The sequence below is a fragment of the Pristiophorus japonicus genome, chromosome 32 (assembly GCF_044704955.1).
Source record: "Pristiophorus japonicus isolate sPriJap1 chromosome 32, sPriJap1.hap1, whole genome shotgun sequence".
NCBI lineage: Eukaryota > Metazoa > Chordata > Chondrichthyes > Pristiophoridae > Pristiophorus > Pristiophorus japonicus.
The window spans coordinates 1,133,267-1,158,266 of record NC_092008.1 but is presented as its reverse complement, the minus strand read 5'-3'; the positions used below and the strand labels follow the sequence as shown (position 1 = coordinate 1,158,266).

Sequence of the window (25,000 nt, the reverse complement as noted above, 5' to 3'; positions counted from 1 at the left end):
TCCCTCATCCACACAATCCCTCTAACTGTACCCACCAGTACTGTACCTCAGTGTTATACAGTGACAGACCTGTACCCACCAGTACTGTACCCCAGTGTTATACAGTGACAGACCTGTACCCACCAGTACTGTACCCCAGTGTTATACAGTGACAGACCTGTACCCACCAGTACTGTACCCAGTGTTATACAGTGACAGACCTATACCCACCAGTACTGTACCCAGTGTTATACAGTGACAGACCTGTACCCACCAGTACTGTACCCCAGTGTTATACAGTGACAGACCTGTACCCAACGGTACTGTACTCCAGTGTTATACAGTGACAGACCTGTACCCACCAGTACTGTACCCCAGTGTTATACAGTGGCAGACCTGTACCCACCAGTACTGTACCCCAGTGTTATACAGTGACATACCTGTACCCACCAGTACTGTACCCCAGTGTTATACAGTGACAGACCTGTACCCACCAGTACTGTACCCAGTGTTATACAGCGACAGACCTGTACCCACCAGTACTGTACCCCAGTGTTATACAGTGACAGACCTGTACCCACCAGTACTGTACCCCAGTGTTATACAGTGACAGACCCACCAGTACTGTATCCGCCAGAGGGTTATAGCAGTGAAAGACTGTACCCACCAGTACTGGTACCCCAGTGTTATACAGTGACAGACCTGTACCCACCAGTACTGTACCCCAGTGTTATACAGTGACAGACCTGTACCCACCAGTACTGTACCCAAGTGTTATACAGTGACAGACCTGTACCCACCAGTACTGTACCCCAGTGTTATACAGTGACAGACCTGTACCCACCAGTACTGTACCCCAGTGTTATACAGTGACAGACCTGTACCCACCAGTACTGTACCCAAGTGTTATACAGTGACAGACCTGTACCCACCAGTACTGTACCCCAGTGTTATACAGTGACAGACCTGTACCCACCAGTACTGTACCCCAGTGTTATACAGTGACAGACCTGTACCCACCAGTACTGTACCCCAGTGTTATACAGTGACAGACCTGTACCCACCAGTACTGTACCCCAGTGTTATACAGTGACAGACCTGTACCCACCAGTACTGTACCCCAGTGTTATACTGTGAGACCTGTACCCACCAGTACTGTACCCCAGTGTTATACAGTGACAGACCTGTACCCACCAGTACTGTACCCCAGTGTTATACAGTGACAGACCTGTACCCACCAGTACTGTACCCCAGTGTTATACAGTGACAGACCTGTACCCACCAGTACTGTACCCCAGTGTTATACTGTGACAGACCTGTACCCACCAGTACTGTACCCCAGTGTTATACAGTGACAGACCTGCACCCACCAGTACTGTACCCCAGTGTTATACAGTGACAGACCTGTACCCACCAGTACTGTACCCCAGTGTTATACAGTGACAGACCTGTACCCACCAGTACTGTACCCCAGTGTTATACAGTGACAGACCTGTACCCACCGGTACTGTACCCCAGTGTTATACAGTGACAGACCTGTACCCACCAGTACTGTACCCCAGTGTTATACTGTGACAGACCTGTACCCACCAGTACTGTACCCCAGTGTTATACAGTGACAGACCTGTACTCTCCAGTATTTTACCCTAGTGTTATACAGTGACAGACCTGTACCCACCAGTACTGTACCCCAGTGTTATACAGTGACAGACCTGTACCCACCAGTACTGTACCCCAGTGTTATAGTGACAGACCTGTACCCACCAGTACTGTACCCCAGTGTTATACAGTGACAGACCTGTACCCACCACCAGTACTGTACCCCAGTGTTATGCAGTGACAGACCTGTACCCACCAGTACTGTACCCCAGTGTTATACAGTGACAGACCTGTACCCACCAGTACCGTACCCCAGTGTTATACAGTGACAGACCTGTACCCACCAGTACTGTACCCCAGTGTTATACAGTGACAGACCTGTACCCACCAGTACTGTACCCCAGTGTTATACTGTGACAGACCTGTACCCACCAGTACTGTACCCCAGTGTTATACTGTGACAGACCTGTACCCACCAGTACTGTACCCCAGTGTTATACAGTGACAGACGTGTACCCACCAGTACTGTACCCCAGTGTTATACAGTGACAGACGTGTACTCCCCAGTACTGTACCCCAGTGTTATACAGTGACAGACCTGTACCCACCAGTACTGTACCCCAGTGTTATACAGTGACGGACCTGTACCCACCAGTACTGTACCCCAGTGTTATACAGTGACAGACCTGTACCCACCAGTACTGTACCCCAGTGTTATACAGTGACAGACCTGTACCCACCAGTACTGTACCCCAGTGTTATACTGTGACAGACCTGTACCCACCAGTACTGTACCCCAGTGTTATACAGTGACAGACCTGTACCCACCAGTACTGTACCCCAGTGTTATACAGTGACAGACCTGTACCCACCAGTACTGTACCCCAGTGTTATACAGTGACAGACCTGTACCCACCAGTACTGTACCCCAGTGTTATACAGTGACAGACCTGTACCCACCAGTACTGTACCCCAGTGTTATACAGTGACAGACCTGTACCCACCAGTACTGTACCCCAGTGTTATACAGTGACAGACCTGTACCCACCAGTACTGTACCCCAGTGTTATACAGTGACAGACCTGTACCCACCAGTACTGTACCCCAGTGTTATACAGCGACAGACCTGTACCCTCCAGTACTGTACCCCAGTGTTATACAGTGACAGACCTGTACCCACCAGTACTGTACCCCAGTGTTATACAGTGACAGACGTGTACCCACCAGTACTGTACCCCAGTGTTATACAGTGACAGACCTGTACCCACCAGTACTGTACCCCAGTGTTATACAGTGACCGACCTGTACCCACCAGTACAGTACCCCAGTGTTATACAGTGACAGACCTGTACCCACCAGTACTGTACCCCAGTGTTATACAGTGACAGACCTGTACCCACCAGTTGTGTAACGTCCTGTTCTCCTGTATCCCAGACCCCGAGCTTTGGCAAAGTGCGACCTGGGAGTGGCCCAGCCTCGGGTGGGACACGGTTAACCATCTTCGGAAGAAACCTGGACGCTGGGAGCTCTGTCAAGGCGTCGGTGGGAGGAGGGGAGTGCCAGTTCGTCAGGTACATGTCAATTCGGAGACAGCTGCTATCCATTGACCCACACCGCACAGGAGGGTCCCATTGGGCCCATGGAGCCCGTGCTGTGCCGGCTCTGTGACAGAGCGACCCCAATCAGTCCCACACTCCCCCCTGCCCTTTCCCCACAGCCCCGGCACATTTTCCCCCTTCAGGTATTTATCCAATTCCCGGTTTGAAAGTTACTATTGAATCTGCTCCCACCGAGCTTTCAGGCAGCGCGTTCCCGATCACAACAACTCGCTGCGTAAACACATTCTCCCCATCTCCCCCTCTGGTTCCATCGCCGATTATCGTCAATCTGTGTCCCTCTGGTTACCCGACCCTCCTGCTCCCGGGAACAGGTTCTCCCGATCCACTCGATCAAACCCCTTCATCAGTTCGAACCCCTCGATTCAATCTCCCCTCAACCTTCTCTGCTCCGAGGAGAACAACCCCGGCTCCTCCAGTCTCCCCCAGTCACTGAACCCCCTCATAGAAACATAGAAAATAGGTGCAGGAGTAGGCCATTCGGCTCTTCGAGCCTGCACCACCATTCAATAAGATCATGGCTGATCATTCCCTCAGTACCCCTTTCCTGCTTTCTCTCCATACCCCTTGATCCCTTTAGCCGTAAGGGCCACATCTAACTCCCTTTTGAATATATCTAACGAACTGGCCTCAACAACTCTCTGTGGTAGAGAATTCCACAGGTTCACAATTCTCTGAGTGAAGAAGTTTCTCCTCATCTCAGTCCTAAATGGCTTACCCCTTATCCTTAGACTGTGTACCCTGGTTCTGGACTTCCCCAACATCGGGAACATTCTTCCTGCATCTAACCTGTCCAGTCCCGTCAGAATTTTATATGTTTCTATGAAATCCCCTCTCATCCTTCTAAACTCCAATGAATATAAGCCCAGTCGATCCAGTCTTTCTTCATGTGTCAGTCCTGCCATCCGGGAATCAGTCTGGTGAACCTTCGCTGTACTCCCTCAATAGCAAGAACGTCCTTCCTCAGATTAGGAGACCAAAACTGAACAAAATACTCAAGATGAGGCCTCACCTGTACAACTGCAGTAAGACCTCCCTGCTCCTATACTCAAATCCCCTCGCTATGAAGGCCAACATGCCATTTGCCTTCTTCACCGCCTGCTGTACCTGCATGCCACCTTTCAATGACTGATGTACCATGACACCCAGGTCTCGTTGCACCTCCCCTTTCCCTAATCCCCGGGACCATTCTGGTCAATCTCCCCCTTGACCTTCTCTGCTCCAAGGAGAAGCACTCCAGCAATGGCAAATGTACTAGAATGAATATTATGAGTATTATGAAATTGGGGTCAAGGAAGGTTGAGACCAATCTCAGTGTCTACAGTCGGCCCTCCAAAGGGCATAGAGGTTGCTTCATACCGAAAATAAAAAGCAGGGAGGATCGATAAATCTTGAGACGATTAAGAACTGTGTGTAATTAAAGGGAACTAGGATGGCATGCTTTCTGACGCAAATAGAACTGTTAATGCCTAAGCCAACCAAATGCCAGGTTTGATTATAGGGGTTTAATTACGTTCCGTTCCACAAACCGTACACTTTATGTAATTATATAGCAGGCTGTAAAGTTCTTACCAGCCCTAGTTAAACTTCATCGACATCAGTATTATGAGGATTAAAAATATTATGATATGGAATAATTGATCTTTAAAAAAAAATGGGGGCTAATCATATCATATTATGTTATGAAATAGCTGACCTTCGAGAAATAGTATGTTATATATAGGGGAATATAGGTTAATGAGTATTATTATAGTATATGTAATGAGGATGGGGTAATTCTATTAATGGTAATTATACACAGGGGAAGTATGTGGTATATTAGGGTATGTGGGCTATATCACATATATGCAGAGCTGTTGCACCATCTTGCCGTCCGGAGGAGCCGGGGGTCCCCAGTGCAGTGCCCACTACGCGGGAGTCCTCCCTCTATCTGTCGGGGACTTGGCCTGGAGGGCGGTGCACGGAACAGTCCCGTGCAATCGGTTTTTAAGCCGGTTCACGGGCTCCCGGGCCGCCTGCAGTTTCTGCGGTCTGGAGGAGTCCGCGTTCCACGCGTGCGTTCAGCGCGCGAGGTTGCAGCCCCCGTGTCCGTTATTCGAAGGGGCTGCTCCTCAAATTCTGGCTGCGCTTCAGTCCCACGCTCCTGATCTTTGGGCATCCTGTGCGGAGGGGAGCGGGCAGGTCCGAGGGCCTCCTCGTGGGGCCTGCTCCTAGGCCTGGCCAAGGGGGCCATCAGCCGGTCCAGGCAGCGGGCGGTCGAGGGGGTCGTTCAGCCCGACTGCCCGCCTCTCTTCCGCGGTTACATCCGAGCCAGGGTATCCCTGGAGATGGAGCACGCGGTGTCCACCGGTACGCTCGCGGCCTTCCGCGAGAGGTGGGCGCCGGAGGGACTGGGGTGCATCATCATGCCCGGCAACCACATCTTAATTTAATTTGGCAAAGTTACCAGTTAATTTGTAATTTTGAGCGCCCTTACTAAATTTAAAGTTATTTTAAAATAGTTGTAGAGCTGTTGAGTGGGGAGGGGCTTAGCCAGTCACGTGATGTTCCCAAGACTCAATAAAACCCCGGCCAGTTGGGTTCGGGGGATGAGTTCGTCAGTCGTGAACCTGGTGGATGAACTTGTAATGTCGAGTGTGATTGTTAAGCCTTTTGCTGATAAACCGACTAGTTCTTAATACGACTATAACCTCCGTAATCCAGAGTTCCAAAAACCGGTATTTTAATCAGTATTCTGCAAATACTTCCCCCCAAAAACATTCGCAATATTCTTAACTATCCAATCGCTGCAAAACAATTAATAAATCGGAACGTTAAATTACTTTTTTAGCAGGTCTTCAGGTCTCGAGCGCTACAACGCAGGTTTATCCCGGGCGGTTTTTTTTCTTCGTAACTTTGGGTCATTGGACTGCGTCTGCGCAATCCGGAAATACCCGAAAACAAGAATCGCCTCTGTCCCGAGTTTTCTGGATTTTGGAGGTGGTACCTGCAGTTAATGTGTTAATAAGAACATAAGAAATAGGAGCAGGAGTCGGCCATTCGGCCCCTCGAGCCCTGCTCCCCCATTTAATACGACCATGGCTGATCCGATCATGGACTCAGCTCCACTTCCCTGCCCGCCCCCTTATCGGTTAAGAAACTGTCTATCTCTGTCTTAAATATATTCAATGTCCCGGCTTCCACAGCTCTCTGAGGCAGCGAGTTCCACAGATTTACAACCCTCTGAGAGAAGAAATTCCTCCTCATCTCAGTTTTAAATGGGCGGCCCCTTATTCTAAGACCATGCCCCCTAGTTCTAGTCTCCCCCATCAGTGGAAACATCCTCTCTGCATCCACCTTGTCGAGCCCCCTCATAATCTTATACCTTTCGATAAGATCACCCCTCATTCTTCTGAATTCCAATGAGTAGAGGCCCAACCTGCTCAACCTTTCCTCATAAGGCAACCCCCTCATCCCTGGAATCAACCGAGTGAACCTTCTCTGAACTGCCTCCAAAGCAAGTATATCCTTTCGTAAATACGGAGACCAGAACTGCACGCAGTACTCCAGGTGTGGCCTCACCAGTACCCTGTGTAACTGGAGCAAGACTTCCCTGCTTTTATACTCCATCCCCCTTTGCAATAAAGGCCAAGATTCCATTGGCCCTTCCTGATCACTTGCTGTACCTGCATACTATCCTTTTGTGTTTCATGCACAAGTAACCCCCAGGTCCCGCTGTACTGCGGCACTTTGAGATCTTTCTCCATTTAAATAATAACTTGCTCTGTGATTTTTTTTTCTGCCAAAGTGCATGACCTCACACTTTCCCACATTATACTCCATCTGCCATGCAGGTGTGAAATTCTTCAGCAAAGAACCCCCACAAAGCAAATACACTTCCAGACACGGTAACCCTGGACGAAAGCCCAGAATCCAAAGGGTGTGGCTTGAATGTTGAGTCTTTAGCCCTTGGTTGATGTAATCTTTTCTCTTTCACAAATCCACCACCCGGCCCCCCCTCGCCGCACAGGAGGGGCTCGAAGGAAATCGTGTGCGTGACGTCAATGTCATCGTCGGGCCCAGGCACTGCCCACATCACCGTCAACATCGACCGGGCTGAGATCTCCAACATCGCCCAGAGCTACGTCTATGTGGAGGACCCCACTGTGGCCAAGGTGGAGCCAGAGTGGACCATTGCCAAGTCAGTAGTCGTTTCAAAAATCTGCCTTCTCCCCCCCCCCCCGGCCACACCGCGCAATACCTGGGGGTCCAGGCCCCCCACCCGCCCCCCCCCCTCCCCAATCCGCATCCTTGCTATTCGACTGCAGAAGGCGTCACTGCCGAAGCCTTGGAGCCCCTTCTCTCGCAACCTTCAGAAACTCGAGCCACCCTAATCCACAACCCCGGTACTGAGGGAGCGCCGCACTGCGCTGTCGGAGGGGCGGTACTGAGGGAGCGCCGTACTGCGCTGTCGGAGGGGCGGTACTGAGGGAGCGCCGTACTGCGCTGTCGGAGGGGCGGTACTGAGGGAGCGCCGTACTGCGCTGTCGGGAGGGGCGGTACTGAGGGAGCGCCGCACTGCGCTGTTGGAGGGGCGGTACTGAGGGAGCGCCACACTGCGCTGTCGGAGGGGCGGTACTGAGGGAGTGCCGCACTGTCGGAGGGGCAGTACTGAGGGAGTGCCGCACTGTCGGAGGGGCAGTACTGAGGGAGCCCGAGCACTGTCGGAGGGGTAGTACTGAGGGAGCCCCGCACTGTCGGAGGGGCAGTACTGAGGGAGCCCCGCACTGTCGGAGGGGCTGTATTTCGGATGAAACATTAAACCAAGGCCCCGTCTGCCCTCTCGGGTGGATGTAAAAGATTCCGGGGCCACTATTGGAAGAAGAGCAGGGGGAGTTCTCCCCGGTGTCCTGGGGCCAATATTTATCCCTCGACCAACATCACTAAAACAGACGATCCGGGTCATTATCACATCGCTGTGTGTGGGAGCTTGCTGTGCGCAGGTTGCCGTTTCCCACAATGCAACAGTGAGCGCACTCCGATAGTACGCCATTGGCCGTGAGGCGCTTTGGGACGTCCTGAGGGGGTGACAGGGGATGGAGAAATGTCCTTCCTTTATGCTCGACGGCCTGTCTTACTCGGAATGTTGGCTCTCTGTTGCCGGGAGCGGGACTGAGGGTCCCCTCACTGACTGTAATCCTGTGTTGTCACACAGCGGGAGCACCACCCTGACTGTGATGGGCACTGGCTTCCTCACCATACAGGAACCTCGAGTGAGGGCCAAGTACAGAGGGGCAGAGACCAGCAACGTGAGTCTTACACTCACTCACACACACACACACTCCTCCTCACACTCCTCCTCACTCACTCCCTCCCTCCCCATCTCACACACTCACTCTCCAACTCACTCACTCCCTCCCTCCCCATCTCACACACACACTCTCCTCCTCACTCACTCACTCTCCCCCTCACTAACTCACTCACTCTCTCCCTCACTCACACTCCCCCTCACTTTCCTCCTCCCTCCCTCCTTCACTCACTCTCCCCTTCCTCACTCTCCCCCTTCCTCACTCTCCCCCTCCCTCCTTCCCTCCCTCACTCTCCCGCTCCTTCCCTTCCTTACTAACAGTTGCCCCCTCACTCACTCACTCTACCCCTCCCTCACTCACTCACTCACTCACCCCCTCACTCACTCACTCACTCTCCCCCTCACTCACTCTCCCCCTCACTCACTCTCCCCCTCACTTACTCTCCCCCTCACTTACTCTCCCCCTCACTTACTCTCCCCCTCACTCACTCACCCCCTAACTCACTCTCCCTCTCCCCCTCCCTCACTCGCACACTCTCCCCCCTCACTCACTCATTCTCCCCCTCACTCACTCACTCTCCCCCCCTCACACACTCTCCCCCCCTCACTCACTCTCCCCCTCCGTCTCTCCCTCACCCACTCGAACACTCTCCTCCTCCCTCACACACTCTCCCCCTCACTTACTCTCCCCCTCACTTACTCTCCCCCTCACTTACTCTCCCCCTCACTCACTCACCCCCTAACTCACTCTCCCTCTCCCCCTCCCTCACTCGCACACTCTCCCCCCCTCACTCACTCATTCTCCCCCTCACTCACTCACTCTCCCCCCCTCACACACTCTCCCCCTCCCTCCCCCCCTCACTCACTCTCCCCCTCCGTCCCTCCCTCACCCACTCGAACACTCTCCTCCTCCCTCACACACTCTCCCCCTCCCTCCCTCCCTCACTCACTCTCCCCCTCATTCACTCTCCCTCTCCCCCTCCCCGCCTCCCTCCCTCACTAACGGTTTCTCCCTCTGCCCCCACAGACGTGCCGAGTGCTGAACGACACGCTGATGCAGTGCCAGGCCCCTGGCGTCGCCCCCCACCGGAGAGCCGTGCCTGCGGGTGGCGAGCGGCCCCAGGAGTTCGGCTTTGTCCTGGACGGTGTGCGGGCTCTCCTGGCCCTCAACGGCTCGGCCTTCACCTACTACCCCGACCCCACCTTCGAGTCCTTCGGCCCCTCGGGGGTCCAGGACATCAAGCCGGGATCGCCCATCATACTGAAGGTAACCGGGGTCGGGGGTGTGGGGGGGTCAGGGGTCAGGGGTCAGTCAAATCCAGGAGTAGCCTCCTTTTCATTAGCAGCTCTGCGGGTGGAACCCCTGTGAGCGAGTGTGGTCGGGATCTATTGGCCAACAGGAGGCGTGATAAGCGGGTTTGTAGGGAACCCCCTTGGAATCTGAGCATCCCCTGTTTGATTATCTGCACTGCTCGTTCTGCCTGGCCGTTTGAGGCCGGCTTGAACGGTGCCGTTCTAACATGGTTAATTCCATTGCCTGTCATGAAGTCCTGGAATTCAATGCTTGTGAAGCACGGGCCATTGTCGCCGACCAAGATGTCCGGTAGACCGTGGGCGACGAACATTGCCCGTAGACTTTCTACCGTGGCAGAGGATGTGCTTGAATTTAAAATGTCACACTCGATCCATTTGGAGTAGGCGTCTACTACAACCAAAAACATTTTCCCCATGACAGGACCTGAGTAGTCCACATGGATGCGTGACCAAGGCTTGGCGGGCCATGGCCAGGGGCTAAGGGGGGCTTCCCTGGGCGCATTGCCCAGCTGGGCACACGTGTTGCACCTGTGAACACAAAGTTCCAGATCTGCGTCTATCCCTGGCCACCAAACGTGTGACCTGGCAGTTGCCTTCATCGTGACAATGCCCGGGTGCTCATTGTGAAGTTCTCTGATGAACACCTCTCTGCCCATCTGGGGCATGACTACGCGGTTTCCCCACAGTAGGCAATCGGCCTGAATCGAGAGTTCATCCCTGTGCCTATGAAACGGTTTAAACTCCTCAGGGCATGCCCTGTAATTGGCTGCCCAGTCCCCATTCAGGACACATTTCTTAACTAAAGACAGTAGCGAGTCTCTATTTGTCCAGACTTTAATCTGACGGGCTGTCACAGGTGAGCCTTCGCTTTCGAAAGCTTCAACAGCCATGACCATCTCAGCACCATGCTCGGTAGCCCCCTCAGTGGTGGCTAGTGGGAGCCTGCTGAGTGCATCGGCGCAGTTTTCAGTGCCCGGTCTGTGCCGAATTGTGTAGTCATAGGCAGCTAGCGTGAGTGCCCACCTCTGTATGCGGGCCGATGCGTTTGCATTTATGGCCTTGTTGTCGGCCAAAAGGGACGTTAGAGGTTTGTCCAGCTCAAATTTCCTGCCAAACTCGTACTGGTGCACTTTTTTTTACCGCATATACACATGTGAGCGCCTCCTTTTCTACCATCCCGTAGCCCCTTTCTGCCTGGGACAGACTTCTGGAGGCATAAGCTACCGGCTGTAACTGACCCTTGGCATTGACATGCTGCAACACACACCCGACACCATAGGACGACGCATCGCACGGTAACACTAGTTTCTTACACGGGTCATATAACGTTAACAGTTTGTTGGAGCATAATAAATTGCGTGCTCTTTCAAACGCCCTTTCCTGGCTGTCCCCCCAGACCCAATCGCGACCTTTGCGTAGGAGCACGTGTAGCGGCTCTAGCAGCGTGCTCAATTTGGGGAGAAAGTTGCCAAAATAGTTCAGGAGCCCCAGGAACGAACGCAGCTCCGTCGTGTTACGGGGTCTGGGTGCTCTCTGGACCGCTTCCGTCTTGGACGCAGTAGGGCTGATCCCGTCTGCTGCTACCCTCATCCCCAGGAATTCCACCTCTGGAGCTAGGAAGACGCACTTCGCCTTTTTCAGTCGCAGACCTACCCGGTCCAGTCTGCGTAGTACCTCCTCCAGGTTGTGGAGGTGTTCTTCAGTATCGTAACCCGTGAAAAACCACCGTCCTTGGAATCGACTTGAGGAGGCTTTCCATATTTTGCTGAAAGATCGCGGCGGCCGAGCGAATCCCGAACGGACATCTGTTGTACTCAAACAACCCCTTGTGTGTCGTGATGGTGGTCAGCTTCTTCGACTCACTCGCCAGCTCCTGGGTCATGTAAGCTGAGGTCAGGTCCAATTTTGAAAAAAGTTTGCCACCGGAGAGCGTCGCAAAGAGGTCCTCCGCTCTCGGTAGCGGGTACTGGTCTTGGAGTGACACCCGATTGATGGTGGCCTTGTAATCGCCACATATCCTGACCGACCCATCCGCCTTGAGCACCGGCACAATCGGGCTCGCCCAGTCACTGAATTCGACTGGCGAGATGACGCCTTCCCTCAGCAGGCGGTCCAATTCGCATTCTATCTTTTCCGCTCTGGCCTTGTGGTGTACTGGCCTGGCGTCCGGTTTTATGTGAATCACTACCTTGGTCCCCATGAATGTGCCGATGCTGGATTGAAATAGTGAGTCAAATTTGTCCAGGATCTGTGAGCATGATACTCGCTCCACAGAAGAAATTGCATTGACATCGCCCCATTTCCAGTTCATGACAGCAAGCCAACTCCTCCCCAGTAGTGCGGGACCGTCCTCCGGGACAATCCAGAGTGGCAACCTGTTCTCCGAATCTTTGTGGGTCACGACTACCGTGGCGCTGCCTGGCACCGGAATGATCTCCTTTGTGTAAGTCCGTAGCTGTGCATCAATCGGCAATAATTTTGGCCTCCTGGCCTTGGACGCCCACAACTTTTCGAACTGTTTGATACTCATCAGGGACTGGCTGGCCCCCGTGTCTAGCTCCATTGATACTGGGATGCCATTGAGGAGCACTTTCATCATTATCGGTGGTGTCCTGGTGTATGAACTGTATACGTGCTCCACATGAACTCGCTGAACTTCAGCTTCCAGCGATTTCCCCCAGTGTCCATTTGGCCTCGTAGGGTTCCCATCGGGCCCATCCGCCTCGTACATCAACCTGGCTGCAGGCTTCCTGCACATACGCGCCAAGTGACCGCTGACGTTGCAGTTTCTGCAGGTATATTGCTGATACCTGCAAGCTCTGGCTGGGTGTTTGCCTCCACATCTCCAACATGAGCCGTTGTTGGAAACAAAAGGTCCATTACCAGTCGATCGTCTCTGACTGTCTCTGTAACTGTCCCATTAACAGGTGTTGATGGCCCCATTACTGGCCGCATTGTCCATTGCGATGGCATGAATCATCGTTCAGCTAGCCATTGTCTCTGTTGAATTCCCCCATTGGGTTCGACTACATGCTGGGGCATGTCCGATTGCCCTTGTCTGCCGTTGTCTGCCGAGAGAACTGTGTGCCGCGTTAACCATGTTGACTCCCTGGTCGTTTGCCGCATTTGAGCCAAGATTTTTGCCATAAATCATTCTGGTCTCTTCCTCCCCTGAGATAAATGTTTGGCTATCAGAGCCGCCGCTTCCAAGGTCAAGTCTTTGGTCTCAATCAGTTTCCTGAAAACCCCAGTGTGCCCGATGTCCTCAATAAAAAAGTCTCACAGCATCTCCGCTCTGTATGCATCTGGGAACTTACATAGGCTCGCCAGTTGCCGGAGATCTGCCGCGAAGTCTGGAACGCTTTGCCCTTCTCGCCGCCGGTGTGTGTAAAACCGGTGTCTCGCCATGTGCATGCTGCTCGCCGGTTTAAAGTGTTCCCCGATCAACTTACTGAGCTCTTCGAACGTCTTGTCTGCCGGCTTCTCTGGCGCGAGAAGGTCCTTCATCAGGGAGTACGTCCTGGATCCACAAACCGTCAGGAGATGAGCCCTGCGTTTGTCGGCCGAATCCTGTCCCAGCCATTCCCTAGTGACAAAACCTTGCTGTTGTCGCTCAATAAAGTAATCCCAATCATCACCAACACAGTACCTCTCGTCTGTGCTGCTAGTGGCCATGCTCGCGTGGTTAGAAACCCAGTTTCTCGTCGCCAATAATATGTCCTTACTATACAGTATAAATGCACACGAGGCCCAATCTTGAGAGAAGATCACTCTGTGACCAGTTACCTTTATTACCAAGACCTCAAGAGACAGACAGTGGGTGGAGCTGCCCCTTTAATACCAGAAAGTCCAGGTTAGGAGTGTCTCCCACAAGTTTGCCCCCTGTGGTCAGTGTTCTCAAGGTGTACAACTTAGGTCAGCTTTTACATGGGTTACAATGACAGTTGAATACATGACAAGCTTGACCAGAATCGGTACCAGGTATGATGGCCTTCAGTTCCTCTGTATCCAACCCCGTGCTGTCCCTGCCCTGGGAGTGTTTGATGGGACAGTGTAGAGGGAGCTTTACTCTGTATCTAACCCCCTGTACCTGCCCTGGGAGTGTTTGATGGGACAGTGTAGAAGGAGCTTTACTCTGTATCTAACCCCCTGTACCTGCCCTGGGAGTGTTTGATGGGACAGTGTAGAGGGAGCTTTACTCTGTATCTAACCCCGTGCTGTACCTGCCCTGGGAGTGTTTGATGGGACAGTGTAGAGGGAGCTTTACTCTGTATCTAACCCCCTGTACCTGCCCTGGGAGTGTTTGATGGGACAGTGTAGAGGGAGCTTTACTCTGTATCTAACCCCCTGTACCTGCCCTGGGAGTGTTTGATGGGACAGTGTAGAGGGAGCTTTACTCTGTATCTAACCCCCTGTACCTGCCCTGGGAGTGTTTGATGGGACAGTGTAGAGGGAGCTTTACTCTGTATCTAACCCCCTGTACCTGCCCTGGGAGTGTTTGATGGGACAGTGTAGAGGGAGCTTTACTCTGTATCTAACCCCCTGTACCTGCCCTGGGAGTGTTTGATGGGATAGTGTAGAGGGAGCTTTACTCTGTATCTAACCCCCTGTACCTGCCCTGGGAGTGTTTGATGGGACAGTGTCGAGGGAGCTTTACTCTGTATCTAACCCCCTGTACCTGCCCTGGGAGTGTTTGATGGGACAGTGTAGAGGGAGCTTTACTCTGTATCTAACCCCCTGTACCTGCCCTGGGAGTGTTTGATGGGACAGTGTAGAGGGAGCTTTACTCTGTATCTAACCCCCTGTACCTGCCCTGGGAGTGTTTGATGGGACAGTGTAGAGGGAGCTTTACTCTGTATCTAACCCCCTGTACCTGCCCTGGGAGTGTTTGATGGGATAGTGTAGAGGGAGCTTTACTCTGTATCTAACCCCCTGTACCTGCCCTGGGAGTGTTTGATGGGACAGTGTCGAGGGAGCTTTACTCTGTATCTAACCCCCTGTACCTGCCCTGGGAGTGTTTGATGGGACAGTGTAGAGGGAGCTTTACTCTGTATCTAACCCCCTGTACCTGCCCTGGGAGTGTTTGATGGGACAGTGTAGAGGGAGCTTTACTCTGTATCTAACCCGTGTTTTTTCTCTCTCTGTCTCTCTCTCTCTCTGTCTCTGTCTCTGTCTCTCTCTCCCTCCCCTTTCCCTCTCTCTCGTTCCCCCTGTTTCTGTCTCTCTGCTCCTCTGCCGCGATCTGTTCTGTCCGCCTCCCCTCCTGACGTTCCGTGTTTTTTTGATGTTTTCTCTCCCGGTGTGCCTCCCCCCATCCCCGCAGGGCCGGAACCTGATCCCGGCTGGAGCCGGGAACTCCAGGCTGAACTACACGGTGCTGATCGGGGACAAGGCCTGCCTGCTGACTGTTTCCGAGGGCCAGCTCCTGTGCGACTCTCCCAACCTGACTGGGCAGCACCGCGTCACGGTGAGAACACCAACGGCTCTCGGGAGCGCTGCGCGGTTAACCCACGGAGGGCGGGCGATCGGACCCTGCGCCTGAGCCCCTCAGCCAATCCCGCTCCCCGCAGCTTTTGGTCACCTGCCCTAATCTCTCCTTGTGCGGCAACGTGTCAGATTTAAAAAAATTATATCATAACCACCCTCTATTGTTAGAAATACGAAAGAAAAGATTTGCATTCATATAGTCCCTTTCCTGGGCACCGGACGTCTTTGTTTACTGGACTGTGGCTGTTGGGGAGAAGGTATTGGTGAGCGGGGTGCACGGTGTTGGTTGGAATTAGCCTGGTGCAAAGTGTTTCAAGAACGAAGAATGTAATATAAACTAAAGGGTGCCATTCTAAAGTGAGTGCATAGAAACATAGAAAATAGGTGCAGGAGCAGGCCATTCGGCCCTTCGAGCCTGCACCACCATTCAATAAGATCACGGCTGATCATTCCTTCAGTACCCCATTCCTGCTTTCTCTCCATACCCCTTGATCCCTTTAGCCGTAAGGGCCACATCTAACTCCCTTTTGAATATATCTAACGAACTGGCCTCAACAACTCTCTGTGGTAGAGAATTCCACAGGTTCACAATTCTCTGGGTGAAGAAGTTTCTCCTCATCTCGGTCCTAAATGGCTTAGCCCTTATCCTTAGACTGTGACCTCTGGTTCTGGACTTCCCCAACATCAGGAACATTCTTCCTGCATCTAACCTGTCCAATCCCGTCAGAATTTTATATGTTTCTATGAGATCCCCTCTCATCCTTCTAAATTCCAGTGAATATAAGCCCAGTCGATCCAGTCTCTCCTCATATGTCAGTCCTGCCATCCCGGGAATCAGTCTGGTGAACCTTCGCTGCACTCCCTCAATAGCAAGAATGTCCTTCCTCAGATTAAGAGACCAAAACTGAACACAATATTCCAGGTGTGGCCTCACTAAGGCCCTGTATAACTGCAGTAAGACCTCCCTGCTCCTATACTCAAATCCTCTCGCTATGAAGGCCAACATACCATTTGCCTTCTTCACCGCCTGCTGTACCTGCATGCCAACTTTCAATGACTGATGTACCATGACACCCAGGTCTCGTTGCACCTCCCCTTTTCCTAATCTGTCACCATTCAGATAATATTCTGCCTTCGTGTTTTTGCCACCAAAGTGGATAACCTCACATTTATCCACATTATACTGCATCTGCCATGCATTTGCCCACTCACCTAACCTGTCCAAGTCACCCTGCAGCCTCTTAGCATCCTCCTCACAGCTCACACCGCCACCCAGCTTAGTGTCATCTGCAAACTTGGAGATATTACATTCAATTCCTTTGTCTAAATCATTAATGTATATTGTAAATAGCTGGGGTCCCAGCACTGAACCCTGCGGCACCCCACTAGTCACTGCCTGCCATTCTGAAAAGGACCTGTTTATTCCTGTCTGCCAACCAGTTCTCTATCCACGTCAGTACATTACCCCCAATGCCATGTGCTTTAATTTTGCACACCAATCTCATGAACAGAGAGGCCTGGAGGGTATGTGTGTACAAATATTTGAAGGTGGCAGGGCAGGTTGAGAAAGCGGTTAAAGCTGACAGGATCCTGGGCTTCATAAATAGAGGCACAGAGTACAAAAGCAAGGAGGTTATGATGAACCGTAATAAAACACCAGTTCGGCCTCAACTGGAGTATTGTGTCCAATTCTGGGCACGGCACTGTCAGGAGGATGTGAAGGCCTTAGAGAGGGTGAAGAGGAGATTGACCAGATTGGTCCCGGGGTTGAGGGCCTTCAGTGACTGGGATAGACTGGAGAAGCCGGGGTTGTTCTCCTTGGAGCAGAGAAGGTTGAGGGGAGATGGTCCCGGGGATGCCGCAACAAGTCAGTTCCAAATTTCTACCCCCCTAATGTAACATTTCCAAAGGGGCTGAACGGCCTTCTCCTGTTCCCGCCCTCTTCCCCCATCGACCCTCTCTCAGATCTCTGCCCCCACGTTGCACCCTGTAACCCCCCCCGCCCACCCGGCCCATTCTACCCTCCCTGGCTCCCCGGAGCCCGTTCTCTATCAAACGGGTGTCGGGGGCATGCTCTGAATCGCCGTCCCGGCGAGGGGAGGGAGGGGGAGCGAGGGAGAGGAGGGGTTGAGGCAAGGGGGCGAGGGAGGGGGAGGAGGTCGAGGGAGGGGGGGGGCGAGTGAGGGGGAGCAAGGGAGTGAGGGAGCGGTTGAGGCAAGGGGGCGAGGGAGGGGGAGGGGTGCGAGGGAGGGGGCCGAGGGAGAGGAGTGGGCGAGGGGAGGGGGCATGGGGGCAGTGAGCGAGGGGATGAAGGAGAGGAGGGGGCTGAGGGAGGAAGGTGAGGGAGGGGAGTGCAGCGAGGAGGGGGGGGCGAGGGAAGGGAGGGGAGCGACGGGGTGGCGATGAGGGAGGGGAGGGGAGCTGCTTGGAAGCCACGATAATTGTTGCTGGACCTGGCCCCGAGGCCTTGTTAACCTCTCTCCTTCCCTCCCTCCCTCCTTCCCCTCTCTCCCTCCCTCCTTCCGCTCTCTCCCTCCCTCCCCTCTCTCGTTCCCTCTCTTCCTCCCTCCCCTCTCTCGTTCCCTCTCTTCCTCCCTCCCCTCTCTCGTTCCCTCGCTTCCTCTCTCTTTCCCTCCCTCTCTTCCTCTCTCTTTCCCTCCCTCTCTCCCTCCCTCTCGCAGATCAAGGTCGGAGGACTGGAGTACTCGCCCGGAACGCTCCACATTTACTCGGACAGCACGCTGACGCTCCCGGCCATCGTGGGCATTGGGGTCGGGGGAGGGCTCCTGCTCCTCACCATCGTCATGGTGCTCATCGCCTACAAACGCAAGACCCGCGACGCTGACCGCACGCTCAAACGCCTGCAGCTGCAGATGGACAACCTGGAGTCCAGGGTGGCTCTGGAGTGTAAGGAAGGTGAGAGAGGGAGAGTGAGACAGAGAGTGAGACAGAGAGAGAGACAGAGAGACAGAGAGAGAGAGAGAGACACAGAGAGAGGGAGTGAGAGAGAGACAGAGACAAAGAGAGAGAGAGAGAGAGACAGAGAGAGAGAGACACAGAGAGAGAGACACAGAGACAGAGACAGAGAGAGAGAGAGAGAGAGAGACAGACAGAGACACACACAGAGAGTGAGCTAGAGAGAGCGAGAGAGAGAGGGGGGGAGAGAGACACACAGAGAGTGAGCTAGAGAGAGAGAGAGACAGAGAGAGAGACACACAGAGAGTGAGCTAGAGAGAGAGAGAGAGGGGGGAGAGAGAGAGAGAGAGACAGAGAGAGAGACACAGAGAGACAGAGAGAGAGAGGGGGGGAGAGAGACACACAGAGAGTGAGCTAGAGAAAGAGAGGGGGGGGAGAGAGAGAGAGAGACAGAGAGAGAGAGAGGGGGGGAGAGAGACACACAGAGAGTGAGCTAGAGACAGAGAGAGAGAGAGAGAGAGACAGAGAGAGAGAGAGAGAGACACAGAGAGAGAGACACAGAGAGACAGAAAGAGAGAGAGTGAGGGGAGAGAGAGACACAGAGAGTGAGCTAGAGAGAGAGAGAGAGAGGGGGGAGAGAGAGACACAAAGAGAGAGAGAGGGGGGGGAGAGAGACACACAGAGAGAGAGACAGAGAGAGAGAGGGGGGGGGAGAGAGACACACAGAGAGTGACAGAGAGAGAGAGGGGGAGGGAAGAGAGAGAGAGAGACAGAGAGAGAGAGAGAGATAAGATCCGGGTCATTATCACATTGCTGTGTGTGGGAGCTTGCTGTGCACAAATTGGCTTTTCCCACATTACAACAGTGAGCACACTCCGATAGTACTTCATTGGCTGTGAGGTGCGTTGTGATGTTCTGAGGAGGTGTAAGGGGCCGGAGAGAGGGGAGTATATGCAAGGCAGACATGGATAGATTTTAAAGGTATCGCGGGTTATGGGGAAGTGGACTTGAGGTCGATGATCGGCCGTGATGTGATTGAATGGCGGAGCAGGCTCGAGGGGCCGATTACTCACCGTGTCGTGTCGCGTCATGTCATTGCAGCTTTCGCCGAGCTGCAGACGGATATCCACGAACTGACCAACGACCTGGACGGGGTGGGAATCCCCTTCCTGGAGTACAAGACGTACACGACCCGCGTGCTCTTCCCCGGCATCGAGGACCACCCCGTGCTCAAAGACCTCGACGTAAGCATTGTCCGCCCGGGAGTGTGGAGATCGGGGCTGTCGGCAGGGGAGGGGAGAGTGAGGTGTCAGCGGGCAGGGCTAGACCAGCGACGTCCCGACTGGGAAGGGGAGGGAGGGCTGTTCGATACAGAGTAAAGCTCCCTCTACACTGTCCCATCAAACACTCCCAGGGCAGGTACAGGGGGTTAGATACAGAGTAAAGCTCCCTCTACACTGTCCCATCAAACACTCCCAGGGCAGGTACAGGGGTTTAAATACAGAGTAAAGCTCCCTCTACACTGTCCCATCAAACACTCCCAGGACAGGTACAGGGGGTTAGATACAGAGTAAAGCTCCCTCTACACTGTCCCATCAAACACTCCCGGGGCAGGTACAGGGTGTTAGATACAGAGTAAAGCTCCCTCTACACTGTCCCATCAAACACTCCCAGGGCAGGTACAGCATGGGGTTAGATACAGAGTAAAGCTCCCTCTACACTGTCCCAGGGCAGGGTGTTGGAGCCTACGTTGAGGGGGTGACGGATTGTCTCTCTCCCCCGCAGGCTCCCGCCAACGTGGAGAAGGCGCTGAAGATCTTCGGGCAGCTGCTGAACAACAAGGTGTTCCTGCTGACCTTCGTGCGTACCCTGGAGGCTCAGCGCACCTTCTCCATGAGGGACCGGGGCAACGTGGCCTCGCTGGTGATGACTGCCCTGCAGGGGAAGATGCAGTACGCCACTGTGGTGCTCAAGCAGCTGCTGTCCGACCTCATCGAGAAGAACCTGGAGAACAAGAACCATCCCAAGCTGCTGCTGCGCAGGTCAGTGCTGGGCTCGACCCCCGACCCTGCCGACGACCCCCGACCCTGCCAACGACCCCTGACCCTGCTGCCGACCCATGACCCCGACCCTGCAGGTGACCCCCGACGTGCTGACGACCCACGACCCCGATCCTGCCGACGACCCCTGACCCTGCTGCCGACCCATGACCCCGACCCTGCAGGTGACCCCCGACGTGCCGACGACCGACGACTCCCGACCCTGCCGGTGACCCACGACCCCACTGGCAACGCACGACCTTGCCGACGACCCCCGATCCTGCCGACGACCCATGACCCTCCCAATGTCCCCCCTGACCTTCCCTCAGTCCTCCATTCCCAAGAACATAAAGAAATCGGAGCAGAAGTCGGCCATTCGGCCCCTCGAGCCCGCTCCGCCATTCAATGAGATCACGGCTGATCTTCGACCTCAACTCCACTTCCCCGCTCGATCACTCGAGTCCTTTCGAGTTCAAAAATCCATCAATCTCAGCCTTGAATACACTCAACGACTGAGCCTCCACAGCCCTCTGGGGCAGAGAATTCCAAAGATTCACCTCCCTCTGAGTGAAGAAATTCCTCCTCATCTCAGTCCTAAATGGCCGAGCCCTTATCCTGAGACTGTGTGACCCCTGGTTCTAGACTCCCCAGCCCCGGGGGGGAAACACCCTCCCTGCATCTACCCAGTCAATCCCCCTCACAATCCGACACGTTTCAATGAGACCCCCTCTCATTCTTCTAAACTCCAGAGAGTATCGGCCCAGTCTGCTCAATCTCTCCTCATAGGACAATCCCCCCCATCCCAGGAATCAGTCTGGTGAACCTTTGCTGCACTCCCTCAATGGCAAGTATATCATTCCTAAGATTAGGAGACCAAAACTGTGCACAATACTCCAGGTGTGGTCTCAGCAAGGCCTGCACAACTGCAGTAAGACCTCCCTGCTCCTGTACTCCAATCCTCTCGCTATGAATGCATCCCAGGGTATTAAAAGAGATGGCGGAAGTTATAGCAGATGCATTCGTTATAATCTACCAAAATTCTCTGGACTCTGGGGAGGTACCAGCGGATTGGAAAGCAGCTAATGTAACGCCTCTGTTTAAAAAAGGGGGCAGGCAAAAGGCAGGTAACTATAGGCCGATTAGTTTAACATCTGTAGTGGGGAAAATGCTTGAAGCCATCATTAAGGAAGAAATAGCGGGACATCTAGATAGGAATAGTGCAATCAAGCAGAGGCAGCATGGATTCATGAAGGGGGAATCATGTTTAACTAATTTACTGGAATTCTTTGAGGATATAACAAGCATGGTGGATAGAGGTGTACCGATGGATGTGGTGTATTTAGATTTCCAAAAGGCATTCGATAAGGTGCCACACAAAAGGTTACTGCAGAAGATAAAGGTACGCGGAGTCAGAGGAAATGTATTTGCATGGATCGAGAATTGGCTGGCTAACAGAAAGCAGAGAGCAGAAAGCAGGGATAAATGGGTTGGAAATCGGTGGTTAGGAATGTGTGCCACAGGGATCGGTGCTGGGACCACAACTGTTTACAATATACATAGATGACCTGGAAGAGGGGACAGAGAGTAGTGTAACAAAATTTGCAGATGACACAAAGATTAGTGGGAAAGCGGGTTGTGTAGAGGACACAGAGAGGCTGCAGAGATATTTAGATAGGTTAAGCAAATGGGCTAAGGTTTGGCAGATGGAATACAATGTCGGAAAGTGTAAGGTCATCCACCTTGGAAAAAAACCAGTGAAAGGGAATATTATTTGAATGGGGAGAAATTACAACATGCTGTGGTGCAGAGGGACCTGGGGGTCCTTGTGCATGAAACCCAAAAAGTTAGTTTGCAGGTGCAGCAGGTAATCAGGAAGGCGAATGGGATGTTGGCCTTCATTGCGAGAGGGATGGAGTACAAAAGCAGGGAGGTCCTGCTGCAACTGTACAGGGTATTGGTGAGGCCGCACCTGGAGTACTGCGTGCAGTTTTGTTCACCTTACTTAAGGAAGGATATACTGGCTTTGGAGGGGGTACAGAGACGATTCACTAGGCTGATTCCGGAGATGAAGGGGTTACCTTATGATGATAGATTGAGTAGACTGGGTCTTTACTCGTTGGAGTTCAGAAGGATGAGGGGTGATCTTATAGAAACATTTAAAATAATGAAAGGGATAGACAAGATAGAGGCGGAGAGGTTGTTTCCACTGGTCGGGGAGACTAGAACTAGGGGGCACAGCCTCAAAATACGGGGGAGCCAATTTAAAACCGAGTTGAGAAGGAATTTCTTCTCCCAGAGGGTTGTGAATCTGTGGAATTCTCTGCCCAAGGAAGCAGTTGAGGCTAGCTCATTGAATGTATTCAAGTCACAGATAGATAGATTTTTAACCAATAAGGGAATTAAGGGTTACGGGGAGCGGGCGGGTAAGTGGAGCTGAGTCCACGGCCAGATCAGCCATGATCTTGTTGAGTGGCGGAGCAGGCTCGAGGGGCTAGATGGCCTACTCCTGTTCCTAATTCTTATGTTCTTATTTGCCTTCCTAACTGCTTGCTGCACCTACATGTTAATTTTTGGTTACCTGGGCACAGACTGAGTGGGGTGGGAGGGGGATGTCATTGGATGGTTTGGGATGGGTGGGCCGTCGGGGACGGGGGGGGGGGGGGTGTGGTGGAGGGCAGGGGTGACGGGGTGCAACCGACCTGCTCCGATTCTAACCGCTGTGTGTCTGTTTCTGCCCCAGGACCGAGTCAGTGGCCGAGAAGATGCTCACCAACTGGTTCACGTTCCTGCTGTACCGGTTCCTCAAGGTAGGAGGCGCCTCTGGCAGTCAGAAACCCCGCCGTCGCTCCCTCGTCGGGAGCCCCCGTGTCCCAAGCCGCTCCCAGTCCCGTTCACCCAACTGTGCTCGCTGACCGACATCTGAGCCGCTCCTGCAAAGTCCCCGCGTTCCAATTGTAATCCCTTCCAAGCGCCTTCTCTGCCTCCCTATCTCTGTAACCCCCTCCGGCCCCTACACCCCTCCCTATCTCTGTAACCTCCTCCAGCCCCTACACCCCTTCCTATCTCTGTAACCCCCTCCAGCCCCTCCCTATCTCTGTAACCCCCTCCAGCCCCTATGCCCCTCCCTATCTCTGTAACCCCCTCCAGCCCCTACAACCCTCCCTATCTCTGTAACCTCCTCCAGCCCCTACACCCCTCCCTATCTCTGTAACTCCCTCCAGCGCCTACACCACTCCCTATCTCTGTAACCTCCTCCAGCGCCTACACCCCTCCCTATCTCTGTAACCCCCTCCAGCCCCTACACCCCTCCCTATCTCTGTAACCTCCTCCAGCCCCTACACCCCTCCCTATCTCTGTAACTCCCTCCAGCGCCTACACCACTCCCTATCTCTGTAACCTCCTCCAGCGCCTACACCCCTCCCTATCTCTGTAACCTCCTCCAGCCCCTACACCCCTCCCTATCTCTGTAACCCCTCCAGCCCCTACACCTCTCCCTATCTCTGTAACCCCCTCCAGCTCCTACACCCCTCCCCATTACTGTAACCCCCTCCAGCCCCGACACCCCTCCCTATCTCTGTAACCCCCTCCAGCCCCTACGCCCCTCCCTATCTCTGTAACCCCCTACAGCCCCTACACCCCTCCCTATCTCTGTAACCCCCTCCAGCCCCTATACCCCTCCCTATCTCTGTAACCCCCTCCAGCCCCTACACCCCTCCCTATCTTTGTAAGCCCCTATACCCCTCCCTATCTCTGTAACCCCCTCCAGCTGCCGTGTTTCCCACATTACAACAGTGACTACGCTCCAAAAGTACTTTGAGATGTCCAGTGGTCGTGAAATGCGCTATATACATGCAAGTCTTTCTTGGTGTCCAATTTTGTTTGATTGAGGTTTGTCAGGATTTACTCCCTTAATGACACTGAAGTCCCTCATCCCTGGTATCATGCTGGTCAATCTCCCCTTCAGCTTCTCTACTCCAAGGGGAACAACATGGAAACATCGAAAATAGGAGCAGGAGTTGGCCATTCGGCCCCTCGAGGCTGCACCATTCAATATGATCATGGCTGATCCTCTATCCCAACACCAGATTCCCGCTTTCTCCCCATACCCCTTGATGCCTTTTGTGTCTAGAAATCTGTCTATCTCCCTCTTAAATATATTCAGTGACTTGGCCCCCACAGCTTTCTGTGGTAGAGAATTCCACAGGTTCACCTCCCTCGGGAGTGAGAACATTTCTCCTCATCTCGCTTCTAAATTTCCTACCCCGTATCCTGAGACTGTGTGAGCCCTTGTTCTAGACTTCCCAGCCCCGGGGAAACATCCTCCCCGCATCCAGTCTGTCCAACCCCGTCAGAATTTTATACCTTTCAATGAGATCCCCTCTCATTCTTCTAAACTCCAGTGAATACAGGCCCAGTCGACCCAATCTCTCCTCATACGGCAGTCCTGCCATCCCAGGAATCAGTCTGGTGAACCTTCGCTGCACTCCCTCTATGGCCAGTATATCCTTTCATAGAAACATAGAAAATAGGTGCAGGAGTAGGCCATTCGGCCCTTCGAGCCTGCACCACCATTCAATAAGATCATGGCTGATCATTCCCTCAGTACCCCATTCCTGCTTTCTCTCCATACCCCTTGACCCCTTTAGCCGTAAGGGCCACATCTAACTCCCTTTTGAATATATCTAACGAACTGGCCCCAACAACTCTCTGTGGCAGAGAATTCCACAGGTTCACAATTCTCTGAGTGAAGAAGTTTCTCCTCA

The 25,000-nt window shown here is 53.3% G+C and overlaps 1 protein-coding gene across 1 annotated transcript in view; it reads left to right on the top strand.

The window, feature by feature from the left end:
* LOC139240479 (plexin A3-like) overlaps positions 1-25,000 on the top strand; it is an 80,544-nt gene that overhangs the window by 12,119 nt on the left and 43,425 nt on the right. Inside the window, 9 exon segments of the mRNA XM_070869014.1 lie at positions 3,013-3,149; positions 7,204-7,374; positions 8,389-8,482; positions 9,509-9,748; positions 15,119-15,262; positions 17,964-18,198; positions 19,300-19,442; positions 19,984-20,240; positions 22,978-23,044. Of these exon segments, the coding sequence (XP_070725115.1) occupies positions 3,013-3,149; positions 7,204-7,374; positions 8,389-8,482; positions 9,509-9,748; positions 15,119-15,262; positions 17,964-18,198; positions 19,300-19,442; positions 19,984-20,240; positions 22,978-23,044 (1,488 nt within the window).